The sequence below is a fragment of the Podarcis raffonei genome, chromosome 2, assembly GCF_027172205.1.
Source record: "Podarcis raffonei isolate rPodRaf1 chromosome 2, rPodRaf1.pri, whole genome shotgun sequence".
Lineage (NCBI taxonomy): Eukaryota > Metazoa > Chordata > Lepidosauria > Squamata > Lacertidae > Podarcis > Podarcis raffonei.
Window position 1 is genome coordinate 68,745,151 of NC_070603.1, and position 27,586 is coordinate 68,772,736.

The window sequence follows — 27,586 nt, forward strand, 5'->3', positions numbered from 1 at the left end:
CCTGAGGTACCACTGTATGAACGTTGATCATGCACCCTTCACTGAAAGGTAGTCCCAGGGCAGAAGATATATCAATATTTAAATAAAAAATGAACAATGTAGAGACTAAACAAAATAAAACAACGTCAATAAAATTCACAATAAGATCATAGGCAGCTGCCATGGAAAAGCTATTTAATTAAGTGATTAAGCGATCAAATTTATATTACAATGGAACAACTGTATGTAATAGCAGCTTATTCATACAGTCAGAACATGCACCCCAACTGCATTTTATCATTGGTTAAATAATTGCTACAAGTCCCCATTCAAAGGCAGTAAGTACAATATCAAGAATGTGCACAACTGGGAGAGTGGTCTCCTTGCACCACAGTGCCTCTGTTTGCACCTTTTAAAATAAACAAATAACCAGAAGGTTCACAAAAGAGCAGGGTACTGCTGCAAGGGAAGATCTGATACTTTTAAAATGTTATTTCAAAAAGCCTAAATGCCCTCTCCTACTTGTAAACGTTAGTGACTTAAACAGTAGGACTATAGCATGAGCTTTAATAACAGGAGCCATCACTAGTAATGGTCCAAGCAATATCCTGCAGGTGTTTATGACACTTCCAGGGCAGGATACAACTAATGAGTCCTATCATCAGTTGGTCATGGTTAATGTGACATGTGTTTTACTAAACTGTATATTAACAATTGCCACTCTTCACAAAATACCACCAAGGAGCCAATAGACTGGATGTTTTGAAATGTGTCTTTGATTTGCTATTGCAAAGAATGTTTGTTAAAAAGATTTGATCGTATAACAGGCCTACTTCTTAATTTTAGACTTCATCCAGCAAGGGCTGACACTGTGGTATGGGACTGGCTGCTACTGCGAGTGGTAATAGAAGAGCAGGTATGTTGATTACCGGTACATCTCACTGTGTGGGATGGGTGGTTTTTAAGAAACTATCATTCTGCCAGCCTTTGCTTTGCAACTAAGAGAAGGGTTCCCATGCCAGCCCCTGTACTAACAAACTGGTCTTGAAGTAAGCCTGATTGGTAGGGACTGCTTTGCATTTGTTGCAGAAAAAGAGGAAGGAAAGTTACCTGGCTGAACATCTTAGTCACTGTCAATAAATCAAGGCTTGCCAAAGGACATTTTGTGGTCTCTTTGATTTCGGAACGACAGGAAAGAGAACCAACCTCAAGTGGCCGAAGAAAGTGTAATGCACTTTAAAAAACATGTAAATGCCCAATGCGTTTCAGCCAGAAGAGGCAGAATGATTCAATTCTCTGCCCCTGCATTCTGTGCTAGGTTCTTCTAACCACCCCCAGAACTAACTGAGGGGGGGACACATAGGGAGGAGGGAGGAAACTTGTGCATTCTTCACAGCCCACAGGCTATGCAACTACTGTTGATTATACGCTCTTCCTGCCAGGCTGGGTTTGTTTGTTTGTTTGTTTGTTTGTTTGTTGTTTGCTGTTCTTACTGTTCCCAAAACCTGGCATTCCGTGGTCAATGCCATGTATGATTTATCACTACTGAACTGTTGTTGTTGTTTTGGCTACATCCTGAGTGCTTACACAAAACTGGCATGGACCACTTCTCTACATGCTTGTTACTGAATGAGGCGCTTTATGTTTAGAGCAGGGCCAGGGAACCTGTGGCCCTCCAGATGTTGTGGGACTCCCAACTCCATCTGCCATTCCTGGCATGGCCAATGGTCAGAGATGATAGGAGTTGAATTCCAGCAACGTTTGGAAGGCTGCAGATTCCCCTTTCCTGAGCAAGTGCCATTAACGCTATTATTTTTGTCTCCACTCACACGTAGATCTGCTTTATATCTTTGGGGCAAGTTCTTCAAATTCCTTTGTGCCTCAGTCTTGCCAACATCTAGCTGTATCTACATCTTTCAGGGCCAAACCCCACATGACGTTAGTCACATATTCAAACAGTTACTCTGATATTTAAACAAGTGTGATTAATCTTGTGGCTTTCTTTTGGAGAGAAAGCAGCTATGAGGCCTCCAGATAAGAGGGCGATTTTAGAAAACCAACATGCACCCATAAATCTTGATCAAGTAGGTGTTTTGAGACCGGGGCCCCACAGCTGGCTTTTCCCCAAAAGCAGCCAAGTTTTAAGCACGCTTGTTCAAACACAGGACCAGCATCATGTGTAAGCTTACCCTCATGGATATATCCATTTTGGCCTAGCTACAATCAGGACTGTTTGTATTCCAAAATCCCATGAAATAACAGAAATCAACATACTGAAAATCTCCACTTTTGTTTTTCTCCTTTAAAATGAAAACATCTTGCCTGTATGCTGGTGACGGTTGCTTGAAATGGGTGGGCCTCAGAGTTTATACAGGTCACAGCAGATACTAACAGAAGAGATCTACAGGGTTAAGCCTGGAGAGGAATGAACTTCCCCAGCTACCATGCACACTTGGCTGGAGTGCTGCATGGGCCAATCCAGTCACGAGACTCTCATAGGGTGGGGTTATGACTACGTTTCTTGTCTTATTCATGTGTAAACAATGCCTGTAATTTGCATAATAGCACATGCCTGGCAGTTTCAGCCCAGGTTTTTAGGTTTGTAAGCTCATCATACAGAGGAGTGAGGGCTTATAAATAATTCCGTGTTTAATTTTTTCTGGTACCCTTAGAAAGGAAAGTTTCCTGGGCGACTCCTCTTCTTGCAGTATGTGATCCAGACCTTGGAGGATGACTTCCAGAGGATGGCCAGAACAGGCACTCTGCACAAATCCATTGCCAAAGCAGTGCTTTCCTGTGACCATTGCTTCGACAATGTCAAGTAATTATCACTTTAATCTAGAGAGGCTTCCTGTGTGCCAAGCAACTAGGGCTTGAGAAATTTCACTTGTCACATGTTCTCTGCTACATGTGCCCTTTGGCCACTGCTGATTTTAAGAGCCTGCACTTGTGAGACTCAACCTAAAGCACTACAAATACTAGTGACTCCTCACTAGGCTAAAGGCCATAAATATATGTGGGTGACATGCAAGACCACTTGCCACAGACAAGCACCTGAGGTCATGGCAAGAGGACACACAAGCACATCCTTCACTAATACTCTTGTTTCTGTTGAAGGGAAGTGATTGAATGGCTAGTAGCTGCAGTTATGGGTATACGGGTTACGCAGTACAGAAGACACATGCAGAAAACCATTCCTTCACTAGAAACCTCCAGAGCCGTGAGCAGCAGCACTGTACCAGAATTGCACTTAAACCAGACTGCACAAACCGATGATGTCATTCCACGATTTCAGTCCCAAACGTAAGTAGGGGAATGTACATTTTTGTCTCTTTTGCACTTTACATTGTAGAGAGGGGTTTCCTCCTAGAGATACTTTAAAGCAAAAATCCTACCTATTCAGGTAGTTATCTAGATGTCTTTCCCAATTTAGGATGACCTACCCCAGAAACAGGGAACCTGTGGCTTTCCATGTTGTTGGACTCCCAACTCCAATTGGCCAGTGACCAAGGAGGATGGGAAATGTAGTTCAACAATATTTGGAGGCCCACAAGTACCCCATCCTTGGCCCTGGTGAACTAGGGGAGGACAGATTTTCTTGTAGGTTGAGTTCATTTGGTTTCAATGATGATGATGATGATGCACTGATAGTGGTGGGTGTCTGTCTATCTCAGTAAGCCTGGGATCTGAGCCTGATGAGCCTCTTCCTGTCTTCAGTAGATATCAGCAGTTTCTCATTTTTTAAGTCTTAAGTTAACCATATTTGCACATCAGTTTCTAATGTTGTGGGACGCGGGTGGCGCTGTGGGTAAAACCTCAGTGCCTAGGACTTGCCGATCGTATGGTCGGCGGTTCGAATCCCCGTGACGGGGTGAGCTCCCGTCTTTCGGTCCCAGCTCCTGCCCACCTAGCAGTTTGAAAGCACCCCTAAGTGCAAGTAGATAAATAGGTATCGCTTTATAGCGGGAAGGTAAACAGTGTTTCCGTGTGCTGTGCTGGTGCTGGCTCGCCAGCTGCAGCTTCGTCACGCTGGCCACGTGGCCCGGAAGTGTCTCCGGACAGCGCTGGCCCCCGGCCTCTTAAGTGAGATGGGCGCACAACCCTAGAGTCGGACACGACTGGCCCGTATGGGCAGGGGTACCTTTACCTTCTAATGTTGTGAGTGTCCTCTATTTCAGAGGCTTCTACTCTGCAGCCTCTTATAGTTGTTTTAACTGCGAGTCTTTTAGTTCTTATGCTCTTACAGTTGTTTTAACTGCGTGTTTTTGTTTGTTTTTAGTTCTTATCTGTTTTAATTATCAGTTTTTATCCATCCATTATCCGTGTTTAATCTTGTATTTTATTCAGATGTTTTATCCTATGCTTGTTTCTTTGTCCTTATTTGCTCTAACAATTATCTGTTAAAAAAAATCCTAACTGCTATTTTATTTTATGGATGGCGGCTAACAGATTGAGGTTGAATCCTGACAAGACAGAAGTACTGTTTTTGGGGGACAGGGAGCGGGTTGGTGTGGGGGATTCCCTGGTCTTGAATGGGGTAACTGTGCCCCTGAAGGACCAGGTGCGCAGCCTGGGAGTCATTTTGGACTCACAGCTGTCCATGGAGGCGCAGGTTAACTCTGTGTCCAGGGCAGCTGTCTACCAGCTCCACCTGGTACGCAGGCTAAGACCCTACCTGCCCGCAAACTGTCTCGCCAGAGTGGTGCATGCTCTAGTTATCTCACGCTTGGACTACTGCAACGCGCTCTACGTGGGGCTACCTTTGAAGGTGACCCGGAAACTGCAATTAATCCAGAATGCGGCAGCTAGACTGGTGACTGGGAGTGGCCGCTGGGACCACATAACACCGGTTCTGAGAGATCTGCATTGGCTCCCAGTACGTTTCCGAGCACGATTCAAAGTGTTGGTGTTGACCTTTAAAGCCCTAAACGGCCTCGGTCCTGTATACCTGAAGGAGCATCTCCACCCCCATCGTTCAGCCCGGACACTGAGATCCAGCGCCGAGGGCCTTCTGGCGGTTCCCTCATTGCGAGAAGTGAGGTTACAGGGAACCAGACAGAGGGCCTTCTCGGTAGTGGCGCCCGCCCTGTGGAACGCCCTCCCATCAGATGTCAAAGAGATAAATAATTACCTGACATTCAGAAGACATCTTAAGGCAGCCCTGTTCAGGGAAGTTTTTAATATGTAACGCTGTACTGTTTTTAACACTGATTGGGAGCCGCCCAGAGTGGCTGGGGAAACTCAGCCGGATGGGCGGGGTATAAATAATAAATTATTATTATTATTATTATTATTATTATTATTATTATTATTATTATTTATATGTTTTTTTATCCGGGTCTGTGACCATAATAAAGTTAATTCATTCAGCAGAAAAAAGATACAAGTCCACTCTTGGACTGGACCTCTCTACCAATACTAATGTTTACACTGTAGAAAACATTTGCATAACCTTTGGCCCTCCAGCTGTAGTTAAACTACAACTTCTACCATTCTGGGCCATTGGTCATGATGTCTGGGGAGTTCTAGTTTAGCAACTGCTGGAGGGCCAAGGGTTCCCTACACCTGCTGTGGAATTTTTCATTTGGCTGGGACTCCATGCAGTTGTGGGAACATTCTTCATGGAGGCCAGAAATGTTGTGACACATCATGTGACTTAACCAACCCCATAGGAAGCAGATTCAAGCATTTTTATGGCTGTGTGGATTATCAGCAGAACAGAAGCAATTTGGACAGAAGCTGCACCATTGAGAAAATGGCTTGAAACAGGCCTGGAGTTCATTAGCTTGCTACTCAAATGCCCATTAAGTATCATCAACAAGTTCTGAACGTTTCAGCTCTATCTCATGTGAGGCTGTACATCAGAATTTTCATCTTCCCTGATATGGTAGCTATGTTCTGATGGTTCTCTGTTGGTTTGGGAGCAAGACGTTTGAGACACTACAGTGGGGTAGTGTTGAGGTGATTAACACTATTGTTTCCTGTTTCTCTGACTTAGGGAGGTGGCGTTCCTGCAGAGGATGCTTTCTATAGCAATAGAAGTGGACAAGTCTCCAAACTGCAGCACCAGTAAAATTGTAGATAATGTGTTTTATTCATGGCTGAATATTCCCAAGCGCTGCCACAGGTAAGGGGTGTGTGGGTGTAAAAAATCCTTCTGTCCTTCCCTGTGTCACTGCCCAACTGTCCTCATGCCCCCAGAAGACCTACTCATTATATACCTGGATGTTCAACTGTTTCTGGGCAAAGAGCAAGTATTTGGTGAGACTGTGCCTAATCTTGGGAGGACTAAAGGTCCTATGCAGATCTAGAGAGCCAGCAAAAGTATTTCACTGATATGTGTCACCCAGCCTTCCCATCTGTTCTGAACAAGAGAGGCAATGAGCTTCTTTCTATCAGCAAATGCAGCAGTGGTAGACACGGGTGCCTTTTTCCTGTTGATGGGTTGCCGAGTGGGAGCGTGCCACCAGCATTTTGTGGTCTGCCTTTCAGTTCCTTTAGATATGGCAGCATTTTGTGACTGGCATCCACAGAACTTCTGCAAGATTCCCAATATGCCCACTGGCCTGAAAAGGTTTATACAAGATGATGGACAAGTGGATTTGGCTTGGGTGAAGCAGTATCACAGGCAAGATGTGGGGGCCTGGTGGGCCTAATTAGACTGTGGGCAGGACATTCCCCATCACAGCCACCAAGTATGCCTGCAGGGTCATACCAAAGACCCATCTAGTCCAGTATGCCTCTTCCAACAGCAGCCAACTAGATGCTTCTGAGAACCTTCCTGAAGGTATTAGCCCTCTCCCACTGTTGCTCCCTTGCAGTTGGTATATTGCCTCTTGAATCTGGGAGCTCCATATAGTCATTATGACTTGATAGTTGCTGATAGTTGTCTGCTCCATTAAGTTACCTTAATCATTTCAACATAAATCTTGGTTAACATTCATTACTACATCTTTTGACAGTGAATTCCATAAATTAATAATAATAATAAATTATTCTTTATACCCCACCCATCTGGCTGGGCTTCCCCAGCCACTCTGGGCAGCTTCCAACAAAATATTAAAATACAGTAATGCATCAAACATTAAAAGCTTCTCTAAACAGGGCTGCCTGTATGAAATTAAGTTTTCATATAATGCATACTTTTCTTTTGGCTGGCATGAACCCATTGCCAATCAATTATTTCTTTATTAGATGCCAAGTTCTAGTATAAGCAGGAAAAGAACTTCACTATGTACTTTTTTCTACTCCATGCTTAACTTCATAAACCTACATGAAGCCTTCAGTAGTCTCCAAGTGTAGTTTAGAAAACAAAAAAGGACAGAATCAGAGGAAATGTACGTCCACTGCCAGAGGTGTACCTGGTGGGAGAAGCTGTGAGCGGGGACATCCCACCCAGTCAGCTATAAACTTCACCCAAGCAAGGAAGTTTAGGATTGCAGACTTAATTTGTGAATGTTATTCCAATGTTGTTAATGCCAAATTCTAAGTAGCATTTTTTTTAAAAAAGGCTATGCTTTGCATGTTTTCTTGGCTATCACTAAAATGAAATGGGTGTTACTTCAAAGTAAGCTTGTTTTAGGTTTTCTACTTTTAGTGTAGAAAACAGAGAATTCACTCTCTGCTGATTGCTTATCATCACCTATTAACAGCCTAATTAAAGCAACATCTTATAAAATAATTCCATAGCTGTATTTATAGAAATATCCTTCCCCAACCTGGTTTCCTCCATATGTAACTAGACTTCAAACTAGACTTCAACACCCATCAAAGACCTTTGGCTATACTGGCTTGGGCTGGTGGGAATTTGTAGTCCAAAAACATGGTTGTACCATTTTGGGGAAGCCTGCTGCAGAACATGGTTAGGTTTTCTTTGAACAAATTAGTTCTGTATCAATCATTAGTCTATTTGTACTCAGTACAGCAGGGTGAAATGAAGCAGATAAGCTTCAGTTAACAGCATTTACCCACTTCTCATTACCCACTATTCATGCAGTAAACATCTTCAGCAGGATAGCAGGCCTTGCTGACCACTGAGTACACACATTCAGATAGGGTTCAGTGTGCATGGAAACAGCTACCATGTTTCCTGTGTCTATAGCAAACTGTGGGCCCCAGGACTTCCATTTTTCTTGAATGTTTGTTAGCCTCAGAATACAGAGAAGATGCTATGCCACAAATGCCCTCTTCATCCTTGCCTGCCATGGTTACTTATAGCCTGCCAACGCAAATTGTAAGAATGGGTTTAGCTTACTTGTCATTACTACTTTGAAAGAGCGGGGCCTGTTCCAGATGGGATTGTGCTTTGGGAACAGTTCTGGACTCAACTCCCCCCCCCCCGCCAATTTTCCCAAGTGTGGCTTGGCCTGTTAAATTGGTACCAGGTCAGTGAGGCCTCATTACTCAGGTTGAATCAGCTATGCTGCTTGGTAGTATGTTTCTCAAGCTAGCTCAGGGCATTGACATATGAAGCCCAAAATGATCTGTATCACACATAAGCTTTGGAATGTCTGCTCCCATTTGAGCCTCTCTGCAGTTTTAGAGCAACTGAGGAAATTCCATTTCAGGTTCCATCTTATCTAGTGGTTAGGTTGGCCCACACAGGCTTTCTCTGTGCTGCTCCAGAGCTATGGCATGCACTTCCCTGGGAGATAAATTTAGTATGTCCCCTTCCAATGTTCTACAGGCCGGTGATAATACCTCTGTTCCAGTATGCTTTTGACAGGTGTACAACTGTTTCACAGTTGATTCATTTTGTTCTTCCTTGGTTTTATTTAGATTAGTAAAAACGGGAACCTCTTATTGGGCAACAAGTGGTATAGAAAATTTCGTAAAACAGGAACAAGTTATCGTTCCATTGTTGTCTCCTCACAGGGAAGCCTTCCTAAGCAGTATGGAATGCCACCTCTTGCGCTGCAAAGTGTTAGAGCTAGTTTTCTACCACAGCTGCAGAGAAGCCCCTGATCTGCGCCCCCTGTCCTTGAAAAAGATACTGCATTTTCTGAAACACTGTTCTCTGCAGCTGACATACCAGGTACGGCAGAGTTCCTTTCCATCATTTATCCCGAGAACTAAATAGTGTTCATCATTCCCTCCTGTTTTTATGCATTCTTTAATACTAGTCCAGTTTCATTCCAAACTGGGTTTACCTCTTTAAGAGACATGGATCTACCTCTTGCATCCAGAACGGTTATTAATGTATAGAATTGTTCTAAATACCAAAATAACTTAAAACCTATCTCTTCACAGGACAATGAAGCAACATGGCAGAGGTGGGATGAGATGCTTCACCAACTGACTTTATTGTTGCTGAGCTACCGCCGAGTAGTCCTAGGTGAGCAGCTTGTTTACAGCTCATTAGCTTGTCTCCATAGTAGCACTATATCTTGATCAGGTTTTGTAAGTGTCAGCTAGCAAACTACTTGGGCCATTTCGCAGTCTTGCTCACTCATTAAGTCATGTACGCATAGAGGGGTGGTATGTCTAACCAAAAAAAAAACAACCCTCAGTTGATAGAATTGTCTGGTGGAAATCTATTACTGTATATACTTGAGTATAAGCCGACTTTTTCAGCACATTTTTTATGCTGAAAAAGCCCCCCTCAGCTTATACTTGAGTGAGGGTCCGTCGGTGGCAGCGGAATGAGCAGCATGAAAGCAGCCCTTTTGGGCTGCTTGTTCTTCCTCCGGTGCTGCCGCCACCAGCCTCTGCCTCTCAGCAGCACCCTAGGTAGGCAGGGGCTGGGGGGGGGAGAGAAGCCCCATCTGCCGTGTGCGCATGCACACGCACGCACTCTGGCCCACCAGGAGGTGAACCAGCTTATACGCAAGTCAATAAGTTTTCCCAGTTTTTTGTGGTAAAATTAGGTGCCTCGGCTTATATTAGAGTATATATGGTAGGTCCTTAAAATTGCCAAATATTAGCATTTTTCAATGTGTTTCCTGCAAACACAACAATGGATAGAATTTGATGGGGAGGGGGAGACTTGTTTTGCCTGCAGATGCATTTATCAGGTAAAAATGTAACAGGTCCCTATCCCACTGTTAAGCACAACCCTTATGGTCAAGTGTTTCCTACTTTTCTTTTTTATAGGGCACTTAAGAAGTTCTGTGTGTGAACGAGTAAATTTGATTATCAAGGCTGCCAGACCCAAACTACAGATCAGTGATCTTGTTGAAAGAGATTCTGTAGAGTGCGACATGGAAGATTTCCAGAATATTCTCTCTCTGACTCTGGGGCAGCCACTTCCCCAACCCATAAAGGAAAAGACTGAGCTACTCCAAGAGTTGCTTCTCGCTGCTATGAACTAACACAGGAAATATTGGAGAGCTGAAATATAGACTTCAAGTATGAACAGCTGAGCACTGAATTTTCAGAAACGATCTTTAACAGTAACATTAAACCCCCATTTTGTATTCATCGGTGGACAAGAGGAGGTTGTACAACTTGATCTTCGATTTCTGTTGTAATGCAGATGTGTTAGTCTCTTTGTTTTGAGTTTCATATAGTTTTTATAATAAATTATTTTATTAAGTGAGAGGCTTTACATTTATAGGGACAAGAACACTGGAAATTGTTTATTCAGTAGTAAGTATCGAAGGGCTTACTCCCCAATATGTAGATTGCAGTCTTAGTGATGTGTGACAGATTCTGCCATTGCAGTGATGACCACATCCCCAACAGTCATTCTCTAAGGTTTTTTTTATTATTGTGCAGAGATGTTAAGCACAGAGACATGAACACAAAATATCACAAAATAAGTTAACACTAAACAAAAAGCTGGATCACTGTTTACACACAGCAATGGTGATGACTAATAGGGCAGAAAAAGCTACAGTGGTATTGAAGCACAAGTCCTAATGTCGTCAATGTAAGTAAAGAAATAAGATGAAGCTGAGTGAGACACCACCAAGTCACTCAGCTGCAGAACTGCCAACAATCTATAGAAACACAGTTCAGAAAGGGGACAGATCCCATTTAGGACATTAAAAAAGATTAGTGAGGACTTCTCAGTAAACATGCTGTTAAGCAAAAGACCTTTTTATCTGCATAATGGATATTCCAAGACTGCCATCTCATCACTATAAAGCCAACCGGTGACTTACGAGTTTAGAACAAGGACAGTACCTGCCCCCTATGTCTTCAAGCAATCACAGAACACATCAAGTCTTCCACTGTCTGATTGCTCAAATAGAAATTAGCAACAATTTATGCAAATGCTTATGTTCACATCTAAGGTGAGACGCTAGGTTAAAATCTTCCCTATGCTAATGACTTATTTTCCTCTTCCTCCCTAAGAAATATATAAATAAGCATAACCACTGTCCCTTTAACTTTATAGTTATTATCTCATATCCTTTCCCCTGAAAGTGCTACTAATAATTCCCAAATGAATCCCCAGGAAAACAGCTACAAATCCCTTTGTTACCTCTAGGAATGAAGAAACTTTTCCATTCTACTGTGGCTCCAGCTTCATGGTATGCAGAACCCATTTGATGCAAAGGGCTTCACAAACAGTATCATTTCATAGTACAAGTCTAGAATTAGTACTGATATTTTTTTCATGTTGAAACATTTAGGTCCCTAAGACACGAATCTCTTACATGTAGAAATAGCCAAGCAGGGAGTCTTCGACTTCAAGCATGGTGCTAAATTTCTCCAATATTCTTACCAGAACATTAGACTTCAGTTGATGCTAGATTCCCTCAAACGGTTCAAAGAAGATACTAGAAAGTTATACATTGTCCTTCAGTAATCTTGCACGAATAAGTAGATGTCTACACAAACAGCAGCCCAAATATTCAAGCCAAAAAGGTCCAATAAGTTGATTGTTTCCCTTTATAAAACTTAGGTATTAAGAGAAGCACAGAACTGCATGTCAGAACTCTGTTGGCAAGATAGTTATTATTTTGGTGCTGCATAAGAGACCTTTAGAATGAAAAAAAGAGCAAGAAATTCAGAAAGTTGCCCAAATCTTGTTTCACCACTGTCTGTAACTCTGACCTAGAAGAGACCTTCCTATGTCAACTGTATGTGTGGAATGTGAAAGACACCCTAGGACAATATAGTCCATCAGATTTCAAGATCATCCTGCCTTTTAAGTGGAGGTGTTTCTAGAACCCAGTAGGAGTAAGCACATTCATGTCCCGGGGTCTGAGGTTATGAGAACGTGGGGACCGCTTCTTTTCATCCATAGCTGGAATGTCCATCTTGGGAGGCTTGAAAGTTGCAGGGTCCTCTGCCATCCTGGTGGCCTGGGCACGCATTAGTTCCATTGGGGTTGGTTTCTGGGCACCCTTATAGGCCTGGACGGTAAAGCCCCCTGAGAGAAGAAGAGGATACAAAAGAGATAAGAGAAAGGCAAAAGCAGCAAACCATTACGCACATCTGTGCAGATGTACAGCACAATCAAGACTTGTGTAAGGAATTGCCATTTCATCAAATTCTAAGCTCTAACCTGGCGTGCTCTGGTCCATGGGGTCACGAAGAGTCAGACACGACTAAACAACTAAACAACAACAAGCACTAACCACCATGTGGCATGTGGCAGTTCTCTTTGTCAACAAAAGATATTTGTGTATTCCTATAGTGACAGTCAAAGGGACGCGGGTGACGCTGTGGGTAAAAGCCTCAGCGCCTAGGACTTGCCGATCAAAAGGTCAGCGGTTCGAAACCCCGCGGCGGGGTGCGCTCCCGTTGCTCGGTCCCAGCGCCTGCCAACCTAGCAGTTCGAAAGCACCCCTGGGTGCAAGTAGATAAATAGGGACCGCTTACTAGCGGGAAGGTAAACGGCGTTCCGTGTGCTGCGCTGGCTCGCCAGATGCAGCTTGTCACGCTGGCCACGTGACCCGGAAGTGTCTCCGGACAGCGCTGGCCCCCGGCCTATAGAGTGAGATGGGCGCACAACCCTAGAGTCTGTCAAGACTGGCCCGTACAGGCAGGGGTACCTTTACCTTTTACCTATAGTGACAGTCATATGAGGAAGCTATACCTAAACTGCAACTCAAGTATCCCTTGTGATAAGCTTTTTGCACATAATCTATGGCAACTTTGCCTTGAACAGAATTTAATTGGAATAGTTCAGGAATAGATTCAGGAATAGTTCTGGCAAATCAGCATTAAAGGAGCAATGCAGATGGTTAAAGAGTCAGAATAATATTCACTACATTTTTTCTTAAAAGAACTAAGTAGGCAGAGCATCTTTGCTTATTGGGAAACTATGGAACAGACATTCCTCTATCAAATATGACTGAAGGCAAAACAAAACACTAGTAGTTATCGGGGTCCTGGGAATCCAAAGGGTGTATAACTATATATTGTTTTAATTAATTTGGTTTTGCCACTAACATAAAAATGGGGATTTTAGGGAAGGGAATTGGGGCCGACCTTAGAAAAAGACTTTTAAGAATAAGTATTGACGTATAAAGATTGAGGTTCTTAAGTTAAAGTTGGTTAATTAAATTGATGGGGTGAACTTAGAAAAAGATTTTTAAGAATAAGTATTGATGTACAAAGACTGAGGTTTATAAGTTTAAATTGGATAACTAAAATGAATAGAGAAAATATGGTAAAGTTTGGGGACAAGAACTTGCTGAGCTAAAATTGAAACTGGAATACAAGAAGGGGAGGTGTGGGGAAGTCAAGGAAATTGGTCATTGAAAGTAAGATGTGAATTTTAAGTGTTTTTAATTGTTGTTTTTCTTTTATGTTTCTTTTATGGTTTTTTTATTTTTTAAAAATTTCAATAAATATTTTAAAAAACAACAACAACAAAACACTAGTAGTTAACACTTAGTAAAACCACATTAACTACAAATTTAGGATTAACGCTGCTGTTACAAAAGCACAATAATGTGGTTGGGGGGGGGGTACAAGACTGAATCCAAAGTTTGATTTTCCAACCTTTGAACGCAGCATTCAAGTTCTATGCCATAGACTGCAGAAAGCTGTGGACACACATTTTACTATATGCCACACCTTGATATATGCACTCTCTTCTGTAGTCCCAATTCCAATTGACAATTAATTCTTCCCATTTACTTTTAAGTCTCTTCATAATTTTAACTCTTCGTTAGAGCAGGGCTCAACTAATACATCAGTTGACTCCCATCAGCAGAATTCCTGCACAAGGGCTTTCACTTGTGCTATGGGGCTTTCCCTCCTCCTCTCCCCATACACCCCAAAACTGGCTCTGGGGGCATCAGGAGAAGCTCTGGAATAGTATGCAAGGGGAGGAGAGGGGGGATTGTTCTTTCTGGCAAGCCAAAATGCTTGCCTTGACAAAACAATTACCACAGTGTGATGTTTAATTTCTCCTTTAGTCTTTAAAGCCAAAGCTTGCCACTCCGGTCTTTTGTAAAATGAACACATATTTTTGAAGACTGTATTTTCGGAAGAACACATATTTTTGAATACATAAAGACTGTTTTCTTAAAATGTTGCTGTACCTGAATCTGTGTGTTTTTGAAGAGCTCTAGGTCCAAAGATGCTCCATTTTTCAGACGGTACTTTATCGCCATCCCCACCACCGGAATCCATGGCAGCAAGCTCAGGACCCGTGATGGATGCGGAGGACCCCTGACTAAACCAACCCCTGAAGAGAACAAATCAATTAAGAACTGAAACCGGATAGGCAGACCATGGTAGTATCTGACTACCACAAACATTTAATCCCAACTGAACAATTCTCACTCCACATAGGTTTACACCAAAAGATAAATCCAGGAAAAAATTATGTGAGCCACATTACCTACCCACAACTGAAAGACTGGGTATCTTTAAAAACGCAGCAAAAAAGCATTGGGCAGATTCCACAAACAGGATTCACAAAACCCAAAAGGAACCTAGGATTCCTATTAATTTAGACACATAGTTAAGTGCCCTTTGTTTTCCTCTTGGGAAATGTACCTGTATGTGCGCTTGGGAGAGGAATGGGGAGTGCTGCTTGGAGTGGACTGGGCGGAAGAGGCCTGTTTATCTTCTTTTGCCATCTCTCCACTTTGCATCTTTAGGTTCTGTTAGAAAGGGTAAAGATGTACAGTTGGAAGCTTTCCAATTCTAGCAAGTGAACAGCGAGCAGCCACAGTTTAATTTTGTTTCTTTCATTGGTAAAGCTTAATAAAAGCATGATGCAGCATATTAATGAGACTTGCATGCAAGATTGTATGGAGACATTTCTGCCTTGATTACAGCTACCTCTCAGACATACCATCTTTCAAATCATCACCCTCTATTACTGAACTTTGTATTCCGCTTCAAAGGCATAGCACCCATTTCCCAGTAATAGTAAATTCTATATGTTCAGTCTCAGAAAGTTAGGCTTTTAGTGCAGGGAAATAAATAATTTACATAAATTACTTTCAGTGCCAATGCCTCACTGGTACTGATCAAGAACTCAATACATTATATTTAACTGGCACTAGATTCAAGCTCTCTTAACACAAACTCTGAAACAGGATGCAAACCGGAAAAATCCTTGATTCTATTGTGCCAATGGCACCTATTAGCAAACTTTCCACACTTAGTTCTGAAAAGTAGTAATTTACAACCAATACCAATTTAAGGAATTCACTACTAAAGCACAGTGAGACCCAACACCTTACATGGAGTGACTCAGCCACACGATGGTATTTAGTCTCCTCTGCAGTGAGGCCTTTGTGGGGAGTGTATCCGGCATCTCTCAACCCTGCCTGCTGCTCAAAGCGTTGAATGCTCTCCTGAGTTTGCTCTAGAACGGACAACATGACACATTCATACAAGCCACAAACACTACGGCCTGCAACAAAGTTCTAAAAGGCAATATCCTATAGCCTTTATAGTTATTAGAAATGATAAAGCACAGAGGGAGAGATTTCTTTAAGCCATCTATTATAAAGCGCCAGAGCAACGCACAGCACAGTTAAAAAATGTTCTGGAACTTTCATCATTCCAGCAGATTGGAAGGGGAGGACAGGACTAAAGTTAAAAAGAGACCAGTATAGTAAAATAATCTGGGATTGCTTTGTTTGTTTATTAAATTTGTATACAGCCCTTCACCCAAAGATCACAAGGTGGAGAATATAAATAGTCCTCTTCCCACAAACACATTTAAAAGGCCATAGATTGTTTAATCAGCTAAAGGCCTGGTTATACAGAAATGTTTTACTTTGCCCTGAGCACTACAAGTGATCTCACTGTATTTTTTGGGTTCCAGAACCAGACTTTCTAAACCAGGGATGGGGGACATGTGGCCCTGCAGGTGCTGTTAGATATTGTTACTGTCTATTGGCCATATTGGCTAACTGATGGAAGCGGTAGCACATTATCTTGAGTCACAGGTAGGTTCTTCATCCCTGTTCTAAACCTTTAACTGCAACAACTTTTGTTATGTTCTCATGAATGCAGCATAAATTCATACATAATCAGAAGCTGGGCCCAAAAAAGAAGCCACCAGGGTTTAGGAGGAACACTTTCAGAATGCCTTCTCCAATCTACTGTTATTCAGAGCAGAAACCTCAACCCTGTCCTTTAGTAGCTTTTTTAAAGAAAAATTATGCAATAGTAACGGCTATCTTTAAATATTAATAAAATATGTTTCCAGGAATTATTTCTTAAACATAAAAGGAAGTTTCCTTCATTGCTTTACTGTAAGAAAGTAATATACCTGAACTAGACTTCCATTCTGCTGTGATCACTAGACTTCCAAAACAGAAAAACTACAAGAGACTCAAAATGGTGAAATATATATGCCACATCCAAAGCATGCTGATTCAAGCATATTGTCTATGTGCCAGTTATCTGCCCATTAGTAGGAGGAGGAAATGCACCATTAGCAACCTAATGAAGTTGTTTAATTCACTGTAAATTCAATGGAAGTGTGTATTTAGTTTTCCCAAAAGATTTAACAGCTACAATTAAACATACATAGGTGCCAACAAATTATCTTCCGCAGCCATTCATTTTAATACATTGACTGGACAAATGGAATGAGTTTGCCAAGCTAACAAGTAAGAGCTGGCAGTACAGTCCCACTACCACAAAACACATAATGAAGTGTTGCAGGACTTAAGAAGAACTAAATTTCCATGCTGTTTCCCTTAGGTTACATGCTAGTATTTAGGTACTAAAGAGGATCAGAATATGGAGGTAGAGCATCAAATTCATTCTTACAGCATTTTGTTTGACCCTTTCCATTAGGGGATCCAATCTCTTTGAAGGCCTTTCTGAACAGACAATTATATCACAGAGAATTAAAATAACCCACATGGTAATGGGAAATAAACCATATTGCAAAATTTGATCTCCAGGGTAACTTGCCTACTAGAGGAACACAAGAGCTCTTACTTGTGATGAGAGAATTCATGATGATGTGGGTGGCCTTGGCCTTCACTACAGGAACCTTGTTCACAGTCTCAGTGGAAGATGAGGGGGTAATGGCAGATGGATGCATGCTAGTCTCCCCTTCCTCATCCTGTGCAGAGGAAGCCAGGGACAGTTTGAGGAGAAAGGGGCAAAATTACCTTAGGAGAATTTCACACACAACTCCTGATCCTCAAGGGAAGGAGTCCTGGAATCATACTTGAACTGTACAGATTGAACATGGTGCTCTTGCCATTTTCCCACCCTCTCATCTGTAACATTTTAATTCTGTATAGTATTTAGAAATCTTTGGTCTTGCATCCAGCAGATAATCAATCTCAAAATATCATTATATGAAGCTAGAGATCACTCCTATTTTCACCAAAAACCAGATCCGCTGTAGTCCATGAAAACAGGTGAAAATATGCTCTCCTGCATAGAAGATAACTCCAACCCCCAAGTCTAGTTCTCCTCATAAGATAACAAATATGGCTTTCTGATTATTCCCTGCTTTTGAAAAGTAAATCCAGGGTCACAATCTGTTACTTGCCACCCACCCACAGCCATTTAACCCTAGTAAAAATCTATAGTTTTTTTTTTAAAAAATCATATCAGCTCTTCGTTGTGACACTTACACTCTTTTTGTCAGACATTTCACCAGTTCTGACCAGTTACAGCCATTGTAATGAAAATGAGTGTTTCTCCCTCAATAATTGTTGCTATAAAAAGTATCAGAAGAGCATTTGTATTATTGGCATCTGCTTGACTCGAGAGAAATGGAGTGTGCCTCTGGAGCGAAGCCAAGCCACTGTTAAGTAGCACTGAAGTGACCTCTCAGGGGTGCAAGCCTGGGCAATGTGTATGGAGGTCCTTGGCTGCCCTACTCTCAGCCTTGCTGAAGTGGTCCAAAGGAAAGCAGAGCAATACGTTTGGTACCAGCTTGGCTTCAGGAGTTGCCAGAAGGAGGCGTACAAGGTGCCAACCAACCATCTTAGGGACTACATTCTGGTTTTGTGTGGGGTTTACCCCTTAGCTTTTTCTTCCCTGAAGATATCCTGCAAGGCAGCAGAGGTTTAGGATCAGAGTTTTCCTTCTCCTAGGTGGATGAGCCCCACCTGCCCCTCACTTCCCTCTACAGCACGTGCAGAAACTGCCTTCTTGACACTTGGACCCACTATGGGTCTTGTCCGCTCAATCTGCCAGAGCCTGTATTCACATGTAGGGGAAGTCCCTAACTCACCGAGGGTTTGAGACCACTCAGCTACCCTCACCTGGTTTAACCGGCCAGTCAAAGCTGTTTCCCGGGGTGTGGCTGTCACATGCTGATAACTTCTAGGAGCCACAGGTGAGAGCTGAGTGCAGCGTGGGAACCAAAGATGGACAAAGTACCCCAGAAGGAGCACACTACATCTCCCACCAGAGGTACTAAAGGTAAAGGTACCACTGCCCGTACGGGCCAGTCTTGACAGACTCTGGGGTTGTGCGCCCATCTCACTCAAGAGGCCGGGGGCCAGCGCTGTCCGGAGACACTTCCGGGTCACGTGGCCAGCGTGACAAAGCTGCATCTGGCGAGCCAGCGCAGCACACGGAAACGCCGTTTACCTTCCCGCCAGTAAGCGGTCCCTATTTATCTACTTGCACCCGGGGGTGCTTTCAAACTGCTAGGTTGGCAGGCGCTGGGACCGAGCAGCGGGAGCGCACCCCGCCACGGGGATTCGAACCGCCGACCTTTCGATCGGCAAGCCCTAGGCGCTGAGGCTTTTACCCACAGCGCCACCCGCGTCCCAGAGGTACTACACCTCCCCTAACACCCCATACGCCCAGAAGAGCAAAGCAATGCAAATTTGATGCCCCTCAGCACAGTTAATTTCAGTGGTTGATTTACGTCTTCAGTGGGACATTAAAAGTGGTATTTACTGGATACCTCTTACCACCTCTATAGTCACTCTAGAGACTGCATACCTTGGAAATATTTTCATATTTGCGTTCTGGGACGACTGGCTGTTTCCACAGGATATTGGTGGACATATTTGGAGGAGGAGGGGTCATTGGTGCTGTATCCTCAAGGGCATCATCATAACTGAATGTCCGACGGTTCATTCCAATGGGTTGGGACATCTTTCCTAGAAAGCCTCCAGGGCCATGCTCAATAGCTAAGGACAGAGATGAAAATTTCACAGTAGGCTGCACTTTTAGAATGTCAACTTTATACAAGCAAGTAGTACAGATCACATTAGTACTTATTTCATTAAGAAGATCTTCTAGCATCAGTATCACAGGATTTTAGAACATTGTGATGTAACTAACTTTCTTTCAGGCCCAAGGCCACATCACCGTATTCCAACTCCGTCAGGGCAACATGCCACAGGTAGGCATGGCCACCTTATAGCAGGCAAGCAAGAGCACCTGTGCACAAGCCACCACAAGCATACCAGGGAACACGCACACAAACAGCAAGAAGGTGAAAAATGAAATTGACAATAGCTGTGAGGGTAGTTTCAACCTCTCTGCCCAGTATTATGAGGATGAAATTCCATTAGTGTACTATGCCCCCCTCAATCTCAAGGCAGAACCACACTGGGTCAGGGAATTGGGGGCTACTGGAGAAGACAGTGGACTGGATGAAGCCCATTGGCCACTGGTTCACCACTACTGATCAAAACAATGCACTTGATCCATTTCAACCAATAATTAGAGAGCTAAAGGTGCTACTAGAGCTAGAAATTCTTAGGCCAAAGCTCTTAGAAACACTGTTACTCAAAAAAGCCTATTAATTTAGGCACTTATCTAGTCCAGAATTACTAAAACCCAAGCCCTGGCACTAAATCATTTATTCAGAATCTTTTCCCACATGAGACACCTAGGATCAGGAAGGTAATCAACTTTTCATTAAAAGATGTTCAAACAGAATAACCCCAGAAAACACAACCTAAAAAAAAACCAGGCTAGAAAATGTTTAGGTACTTAGGATGGTCATTTGATTTCATAGGGATCTGAAGAATTTTCCATCCCTGCCAAGATGACTTCCCAAACTAATGGCAAACAGCCTTTTCACTCATAATCAGGTAAATAGGCACACTAACCATTGGATTTCAATAAATTCACTCAATAGCAAATTAACAGTCAAGTAATGGTAGCATGAAATACATAATCCTGAAGGCAATCTGAAAAACTATTTCCAGGAACAGATGGAAGAATTCATCTCCGGGGAGAACTCCATCAATTTAGTAATTAATTCATCATTATCTAGTTAGCAGTTGTTGGTCATTAGCAGAGAAGAAAACTGACAACTGCAACCATAAGATGCTAGGTCACCAACAGATGTATTGTTGAAGCACAATTACAATTCTCTCTAGAGCAGAGTCAGATCTTTATGTGTGTCTGCATTTAGTGTGGTACAGCTAGACCTTCATAAAGACAACACAAATAGACTTGGGAGATTTGAATAAAGGGCCTGATGATATTTGTTACAATTACCACTAGACACTTTTACACCCGACACATTTACTTAGATAATTAGTTTTACCAGGAGCATCTGTTCGTCTTGAAGCCATGATTGCAAGTCCAGGTGTTTCACTATATGGAAATCCAGAACAGTATTGCTGTCACCTAATAAAAACAGAGGGTACTTTCATCTGCAAAAGTTACACCATAGCAAAGGATCCTGGTTTATAATAAAACTAGAGTATGTCAATGAAGCTCCACATATTTTACTTTGCTTATAAAGCTAGCAAGATGTCTAACATTTATTTTGATGATTTAAATAATGAAGCAATGAAAAGGTATTATGACCTAACTCGTTTTAAATTAATCAGCCTGCGTATCATTGTAATCAAAGTTTTTATAAGAAAAAAAACTAATAGAGCTTACCACAACTTATGATGAGAGAAAGATGTCAAAAAAGGACCATTCTGTTGCTGATGCTGAAACTAGCAAACCATCCTCACGAGCTTCCATGCAGACAGACTGACAAAAATTCAGAAGCAATAAATCTTTACTAAAGACAGTCTACAATTGCAGTAAAATTGTATTCATAATAACCTAATTCAATACTGACAGAAAGCCACTTCAACCTTCATAAAGGAGAAAATAGTGCACAACGCTCAAATGCCTCATCTACCTGTTAACCATTAGGTTGGTGGTTTGAGCCCACCCAGAGACAGCTGTGAGCGGAATTTCTGTATTGCAGGGAGTTGAACTAGATCAGGGACGTCCAACAGGTAGACCGTGATCTACCAGTAGATCACTGAATGTCTTGAGGTAGATCACTGGCTCCCCCCAAAGCAGCTCAACAGTTTATTAGCCCTGCACCCCCACAAAACGGTGCTTTCCTCCTCCCTAAAAAAAAAAAAAAGCTTAACAACTTTGACCTGAATCTCTAAAAAAAACAGGCCTTCCTCCTCCTTATAAAAGCTCAACAACTTTGACCTGAACCCCAAAAAAGGGGGCAGATCACTGCCAATTTTTAACTCTGAGTAGATCGCAGTCTCTTGGGAGTTGGCCACTCCTGGACTAGATGATCCTTCCAACTCTACAATTCTATGTGGGAATTCTCTAACATTTGAAGTGGTCTCAACTAGACACTCTGTACATCAACCACACCAAAGAAACCGTCACTCAGTTGGACTGTCAAGTACTTGCAAAAATATAAAATATAAATATGAAGTTATAAATTAGCATACTTGGACTGCAGTAGTAAATAAATTAAGTCCAGTCAAAGTTGACTATGGGGTGCTGCGCTCATCTCACTTCAAGCTGAGGGAGACGGTATTTGTCCACAGACAGCTTTCCGGGTCATGCGACCAGCATGACTAAACTGCTTCTGGAACAACAGAATACCCTGACGGAAGCCAGAGCACATGGAAACGCTGTTTACCTTCCCACTGAAGTGGTACCCATTTATCTACTTGCACTAGCATGCTTTCAAACAATGGAATTCAAACTGTGGACCTTCCTAATGCAGTGGCAACAACACAGGGTCAAAGAACACTCCACATCTCAATCAACATCTAAGTAATCTACAATGGCACCTGGTTTCAAGGTAATGGGAAGTTTTCCAGCACAATATAAAGCAATCAACAGTGGTAGTTTACCTTTGAATTAATAAAATACAATGGTCTCAAAAGGTATTCTGGTGATTTACCCAGACAATCAAAGGTAAGCATCAAATAACTCAGGAGAGGTAGGTATTTCCATGAGGGAAATGCAGACTTGCCATAGATATAGCCTCCATAGCTGGTTATCAGAGTGGGTGAGATATAAATAAGATGCCACAATGTAATTTACATTAATTTTTCTAACCATCATCTGTTGGCCAGTTCTAAGCATTTTACTCTTCTTCCAACTGCAGAAACTGCTGACCTGGAAAGCAGCCATACAAACACCCACTAGCTCATGCCAGTATATTCTCCCATATGGTTGCAATTAACAGTAGACAGATGTGGTAAATGCAGCTTCAAGAGGCACCGAGTCCAAATGGCCACTTAAGTCTTGTCCAGCATTTCTCACTAGAGACCAACAATTGCTACTTCTTGCAGCCAAGCAAGCGGTTTAAATCCAAGTGAGCCTATTCTCTTCCTCCTCCAATAATGAGAGAGGATGCAGGGGCTAGTGGCATGGGCTGCTTTTAACATACTAACTGTATACAACATCTAACTGTTGAGGCACTTTACATATTATTATGAATCTCTTTGAACAACCATCAACATGCAAAGAAAATAAGTTTTGCTGTAGGCTCAAAAGGTTTAGTCCACTAACAATCATTCCCTAAGCAAGTGTGTAAGGGAGGGAGCCACACCACCGACAAGTGTAGGCAATAGGCAACAGGTCCCTCTCATAGGTTAGGCTACAACCCTATACTCGCTTTCCAGAGAGTAAGCCCCTTTAAACTCAATGTTTAGTAAAGTTTTTAATGTTTGACGTTTTATCGTGTTTTAATATTCTGTTGGGAGCCGCCCAAAGTGGCTGGGGAAACCTAGCCAGATGGGCGGGGTATAAACAATATATTAGTATTAGTATTTAGCTTGCTTCCGAGTAGACATGCATAGTTAGGCTGAACACCGACAGGGAAAGGCGAGGCTTTAGTTTACAAAACGCATGCAGTGAGATTAAAAGCGCGTTTAGTATATTTTTGCATGTTTACTCGAGAGCAAGTCTCACGGAGCCTGCAATAGGCCTTGCTCCCAAGTGTTTTTAGGATGGCACCCTAAGAAAAAGAGGCGGTCGCCTCAGATTTCACCACAAGCAGCATCTTCCGTCCACGTCCCTCCCGGTCCCGGGGGGGAGTTCAGGTATTTTCCAAATACTGTAGGCTTCAGGCTCTTCCAAACAGATGTCAGGGAAGGTGTCGCGCAAAATAAATTCCGCCGGAGCCTTTCATCCCCAAGCCCAGCTGATGGTCTGCGGCGGTTCCACGACCGGCCTATCCCGCCCCCTACGCGCCGTAAACAACAAGGCCGCGCTCGGCTGCTTTGCCTGCCTGCCTGCCCTCCCGCCCGCCTCTTTCCCTTACCTCCTCCTCTTCCTGGGCCGCCCGCAGCCCCCGGACTGGGTCCCCTCGGTACTAACAGGCCCGCTGCGCCCACGAGTCGGACGAGAGCAGGAGGCGGAGGAGGCCGCCCGCGAGCAGACGCCGGTCAACGAGATCCGGAGGCGCCATGGCGCAGCCCGAGCCGGGAGGAAGAGCTCAAGCCAGACCAATCCAGATCAGCAGCAACGCGGCTGACGACATGCAACTGAAAGGACGCCGGCGGAGGGAGCTTAATATATATGCTTAAGGATCTCGCGAGAGTTCAGGCTCGCGGCGTTTGAGAGGCGAATTCTGAGGGAATTTAGCCGTTGGTATTCAGAAGCTTACGGGCAACGGAGACGGGCAGAGCGCAGGGGTCGTGCAGGCATTAATATACAGTAGCCTTGTTCTCTATGAATCTGTCTAATCCTCTTTTAAAGACGTCCACGTCGGTTGCCATCAGTGCCTCCTGTGGGAGCGAGTTCCATAGTTTGTGCTGTGTGAAGAAAAAGTACATTCTTTTGTTCTGAATCTTCCAACATTCAGCTACATTGTATGTCCACGAGTTCTAGTGTTACTAGAGATGGAGAAAAATTGTTCGTTTTCTCCATGCCATGCATAATTGTATATATTTTTCTAAAAAGAAAATGTTTAGGGGTACTCTCATTTTCCTACTCATATTGAAATACTGCCCCTCAATGAGGCCAAACTTAGATTCACAAAATGTCTGGGGTATGTGTACCCCTGTGTCCCCCCAGAAAAAAGCACTGTATCTTTCTATCATGACACCTCTAAAAAGCCCCAAATGCAGCAGCCTTTTCTCATAAGGGTATTGTTCCATCCCTCGGATCATTGTGGTTCCACCTTTCTGAAACTTTTCCAGCTCAAAAATAACTTTTTTGAGGTGAGGCAATCAGAGCTGTACACAGTGTTCCAGGGGCACTTGCACCATAGATTTGTACTTGTATTGGCAGTTTTATTTTCAATTCCTTTCCTAATGATTCCTAGCATGATATTTTCTTTTTCCTTTTTTTCACCGCTGCCACACACTGTGCCAGCTTCTTCATTGAGTTGTTCACTCTTTTTCCTGGTTAGTCATCACCACTTCTGACTCCCTAAGTGTATAGGTTAAATAGGATTTGGGGCCCCAGCATGCATGAGTTCACACTTATTTACATTGAATTGCACTTGCTATTTTACTACCCATTCACACAGTTTGAAGATGTCCTTTGGAAGCTCTTTGCAATCCTTCTTTGATTTAATGACTGAACAATTGAGTATCATCAGCAAACTTGTCCACCTCACTGCTCACCCCTAACTCTAGCTCTTTAAAAAAAAAAAAAAGAGTTAAAAAGCACAAGTCCCAATACTGATCCTTGGGGGACTCCACTTTCTACATCCTTCCATCAAGACAACTATCGATTTACTCCTACTTTTTGAATTCTGCTATGTAACCAATTCCTAATCAATAATATGTATTCCTCTTGTCCTGTATCTGCTTACTAAGCAGTGTTGGTGAGGTACCTTCTCAAAAGCTTTGTGAATATCCAAGTACACTGTGTCAACTGGATCACCTCTATCTATGTGGTTGTTGACACTCTCAAATAACTAGGTAAAGGGACCCCTGACCATTAGGTCCAGTCGTGACCGACTCTGGGGTTGCGGCGCTTATCTCGCTTTACAGGCCGAGGGAGCCGGCGTACAGCTTCCGGGTCATGTGGCCAGCATGACTAAGCCACTTCTGGCGAACCAGTAAACGCCGTTTACCTTCCCGCCGGAGCGGTACCTATTTATCTACTTGCACTTTGACGTGCTTTTGAACTGCTAGGTTGGCAGGAGCAGGGACCGAGAAACGGGAGCTCACTCCGTCGCAGGGATTCAAACTGCTGACCTTCTGATCGGCAAGTCCTAGGCTGTGGTTTAACCCACAGTGCCACCCGCATCCCAAATAACTAATAGGTTAATAAAACAGGCCTTACTCTTACAGAACTCATGCTGGCTCTGCTTCAGCACAGCATGTTCTAGATGATTGGTCACGGTATTCCGTTGCACTAAACGTGGTTTAGTCATGCTGGCCACATGATCCACAAAGATGTCTGTGGACAAACACCAACTTCCTTGGCCTGAAAGCGAGATGAGTGCCACAACCCCATAGTCGCCTTTGACTAGACTTAACCATCCAGGGGTCCTTTACCTTTTTTACCTATATGATTGGTTGTTTTATCTTGAACAATACCTCCCACCAGTTTCCCCAAGGCAGACGTTAAGCCAACCAGCCTGTAATTTCCACAGTGCTATTGAGGAATCTGCCCTTTGGGGATTTCTGGCTTGCTAATTTGATGCTTTCTTTAACAACCAGAGCAACACCAACTCCAGTATGTCCTCCCTGTTCTTCCTATAGTATTTATATCTAGATATAATAATGCCCTGCTGGTTCTCTCCTTTCCACCAGGCTAGTCATGCTTGGAAGGCCTGTTATGAAACGATGGGAATTGTGATTTTGTGCTCTAGTTTTGCGTAACGTTGCTGAATTGCCAGTGTATTCCTGTAATACAGGAGCAATTTAGTGACAAATCAAATGACAGGCCTTGAAGCCACATTTCAAGGCTGTAATTTGCCCCCACCCCAAAGTCCCTGACACATGCACACCCACACACCTCTTTGCAGCAGACGAAAGTTTGGTGAAATGTGGAGAGGGCAACTTTTGCCAAGCCCTGGTATGCATGTGTACTTAAAGGCAGGGGAGGGCAGAACTATCCAGAACAATTATATAACTTCAATAAGTGATGCCTTTCTTCTTGTTTTCCTCTTCCCTCCCCATTACGTTTTCCTTTTGTATGATGTCTGTTAGTTTGTGAGCTTGAAGGCAAGGGACTGGTTTGTCTTTTAATCTCTGTACAGCACAAAGAAAAAAGTAGGAACTTTAGAAGTAATGTTGTTTTTGTTAGAAGAAGAGTGAAACTGGAACCTTGCAAACATTTGTGTAGGGCTCACAAGGATTTCATATGAAGGTACTAATATTCAACCCGTATTCCAAAGCATACTGCCTTTGACAGTGGAGGTAGAACATGTTCAGGGTTAGTAGCCTCTATCTATCTATCTATCTATCTATCAAATCTTTTTTGAAAATACAAATTAAAAGTAAAACAAAACAGATGCAAAAGGTGAGTACTAATATAACAAGTTTAAGACAATTCAGTAACTATGCATACTAATAATCTTAACTCTTTCTCATTTAGATTTTCTTTAAAGGGTTTCAGGATGAAGAGAGAAAATAACTCAGAAGGTCCATAGTCTAGAGTACATGGGCCAGGGGAGAGGGCAACAGCCACTTTCCATTGAGCTTTAGCACTTATAGCTGCAGAGAAGCCCTTGAAAGAAGGGTTAGGTTTCATCCCAATAACCCCATACAGAAAACAAAGGAAACTGCACACATATTGCAGTATTGTTTTGTGACCTTTGGGAAAGTCAGAATTTACTGAGGGTCCTGAATCAGCAAAGGATTGTTGTTAGGCAAGGTATCTGCTTGACACTGCAGTTCCAGCAAATAATGCTGTTGCTTTTATTTTTTAATGCAAATATGTAGAGAAAGGAGATGGAAATAATTATGAAAATGGCAATTTATTCCTCCCACATAAATAGTGCTTTTCTTCTGCAATGGGCTGGATAGTTATTCAGTACCATGACTCCTTTATTAAATATACCTTTAGGAATCATGACACACTTCTCAAAGGCTGCTCAGAGTTTAATAAAAAACACTAA

General features: G+C 42.8%; 2 protein-coding genes across 11 annotated transcripts in view; one reads left to right on the forward strand and one right to left on the reverse strand.

The window, feature by feature from the left end:
• SIMC1 (SUMO interacting motifs containing 1) overlaps window positions 1-10,513 on the forward strand; it is a 24,588-nt gene extending 14,075 nt beyond the window's left edge. For all 8 annotated transcript variants that reach the window (XM_053377170.1, XM_053377169.1, XM_053377166.1 and 5 more), the window contains 7 exons: window positions 826-895; window positions 2,652-2,800; window positions 3,097-3,282; window positions 5,978-6,106; window positions 8,854-9,013; window positions 9,229-9,313; window positions 10,072-10,513. In XM_053377170.1, coding sequence (XP_053233145.1) covers window positions 826-895; window positions 2,652-2,800; window positions 3,097-3,282; window positions 5,978-6,106; window positions 8,854-9,013; window positions 9,229-9,313; window positions 10,072-10,289 — 997 coding nt within the window. In that variant the 3' untranslated portion in view covers window positions 10,290-10,513. The remainder of the gene's footprint in view (window positions 1-825; window positions 896-2,651; window positions 2,801-3,096; window positions 3,283-5,977; window positions 6,107-8,853; window positions 9,014-9,228; window positions 9,314-10,071) is intronic.
• A 149-nt stretch (window positions 10,514-10,662) lies between these two features.
• Window positions 10,663-20,914, reverse strand: KIAA1191 (KIAA1191 ortholog). 3 transcript variants are annotated; one of them, XM_053377182.1, is made up of 7 exons: window positions 20,843-20,914; window positions 19,279-19,469; window positions 17,302-17,428; window positions 15,582-15,706; window positions 14,887-14,993; window positions 14,427-14,572; window positions 10,663-12,301 (listed from the first exon to the last, which is right to left on the reverse strand). In XM_053377182.1, exons 1-7 carry the CDS (start codon window positions 20,868-20,870, stop codon window positions 12,093-12,095), a joined length of 933 nt encoding a protein of 310 aa, XP_053233157.1. In that variant the 5' UTR covers window positions 20,871-20,914; the 3' UTR covers window positions 10,663-12,092. The 3 variants fall into 3 exon arrangements, with proteins under 3 accessions (XP_053233157.1, XP_053233156.1, XP_053233159.1); XM_053377181.1 differs by lacking the exon at window positions 20,843-20,914 and having other exon boundaries at window positions 19,279-20,537; XM_053377184.1 differs by lacking the exon at window positions 14,427-14,572 and having other exon boundaries at window positions 12,160-12,301.
• Window positions 20,915-27,586: the final 6,672 nt, after the last annotated feature.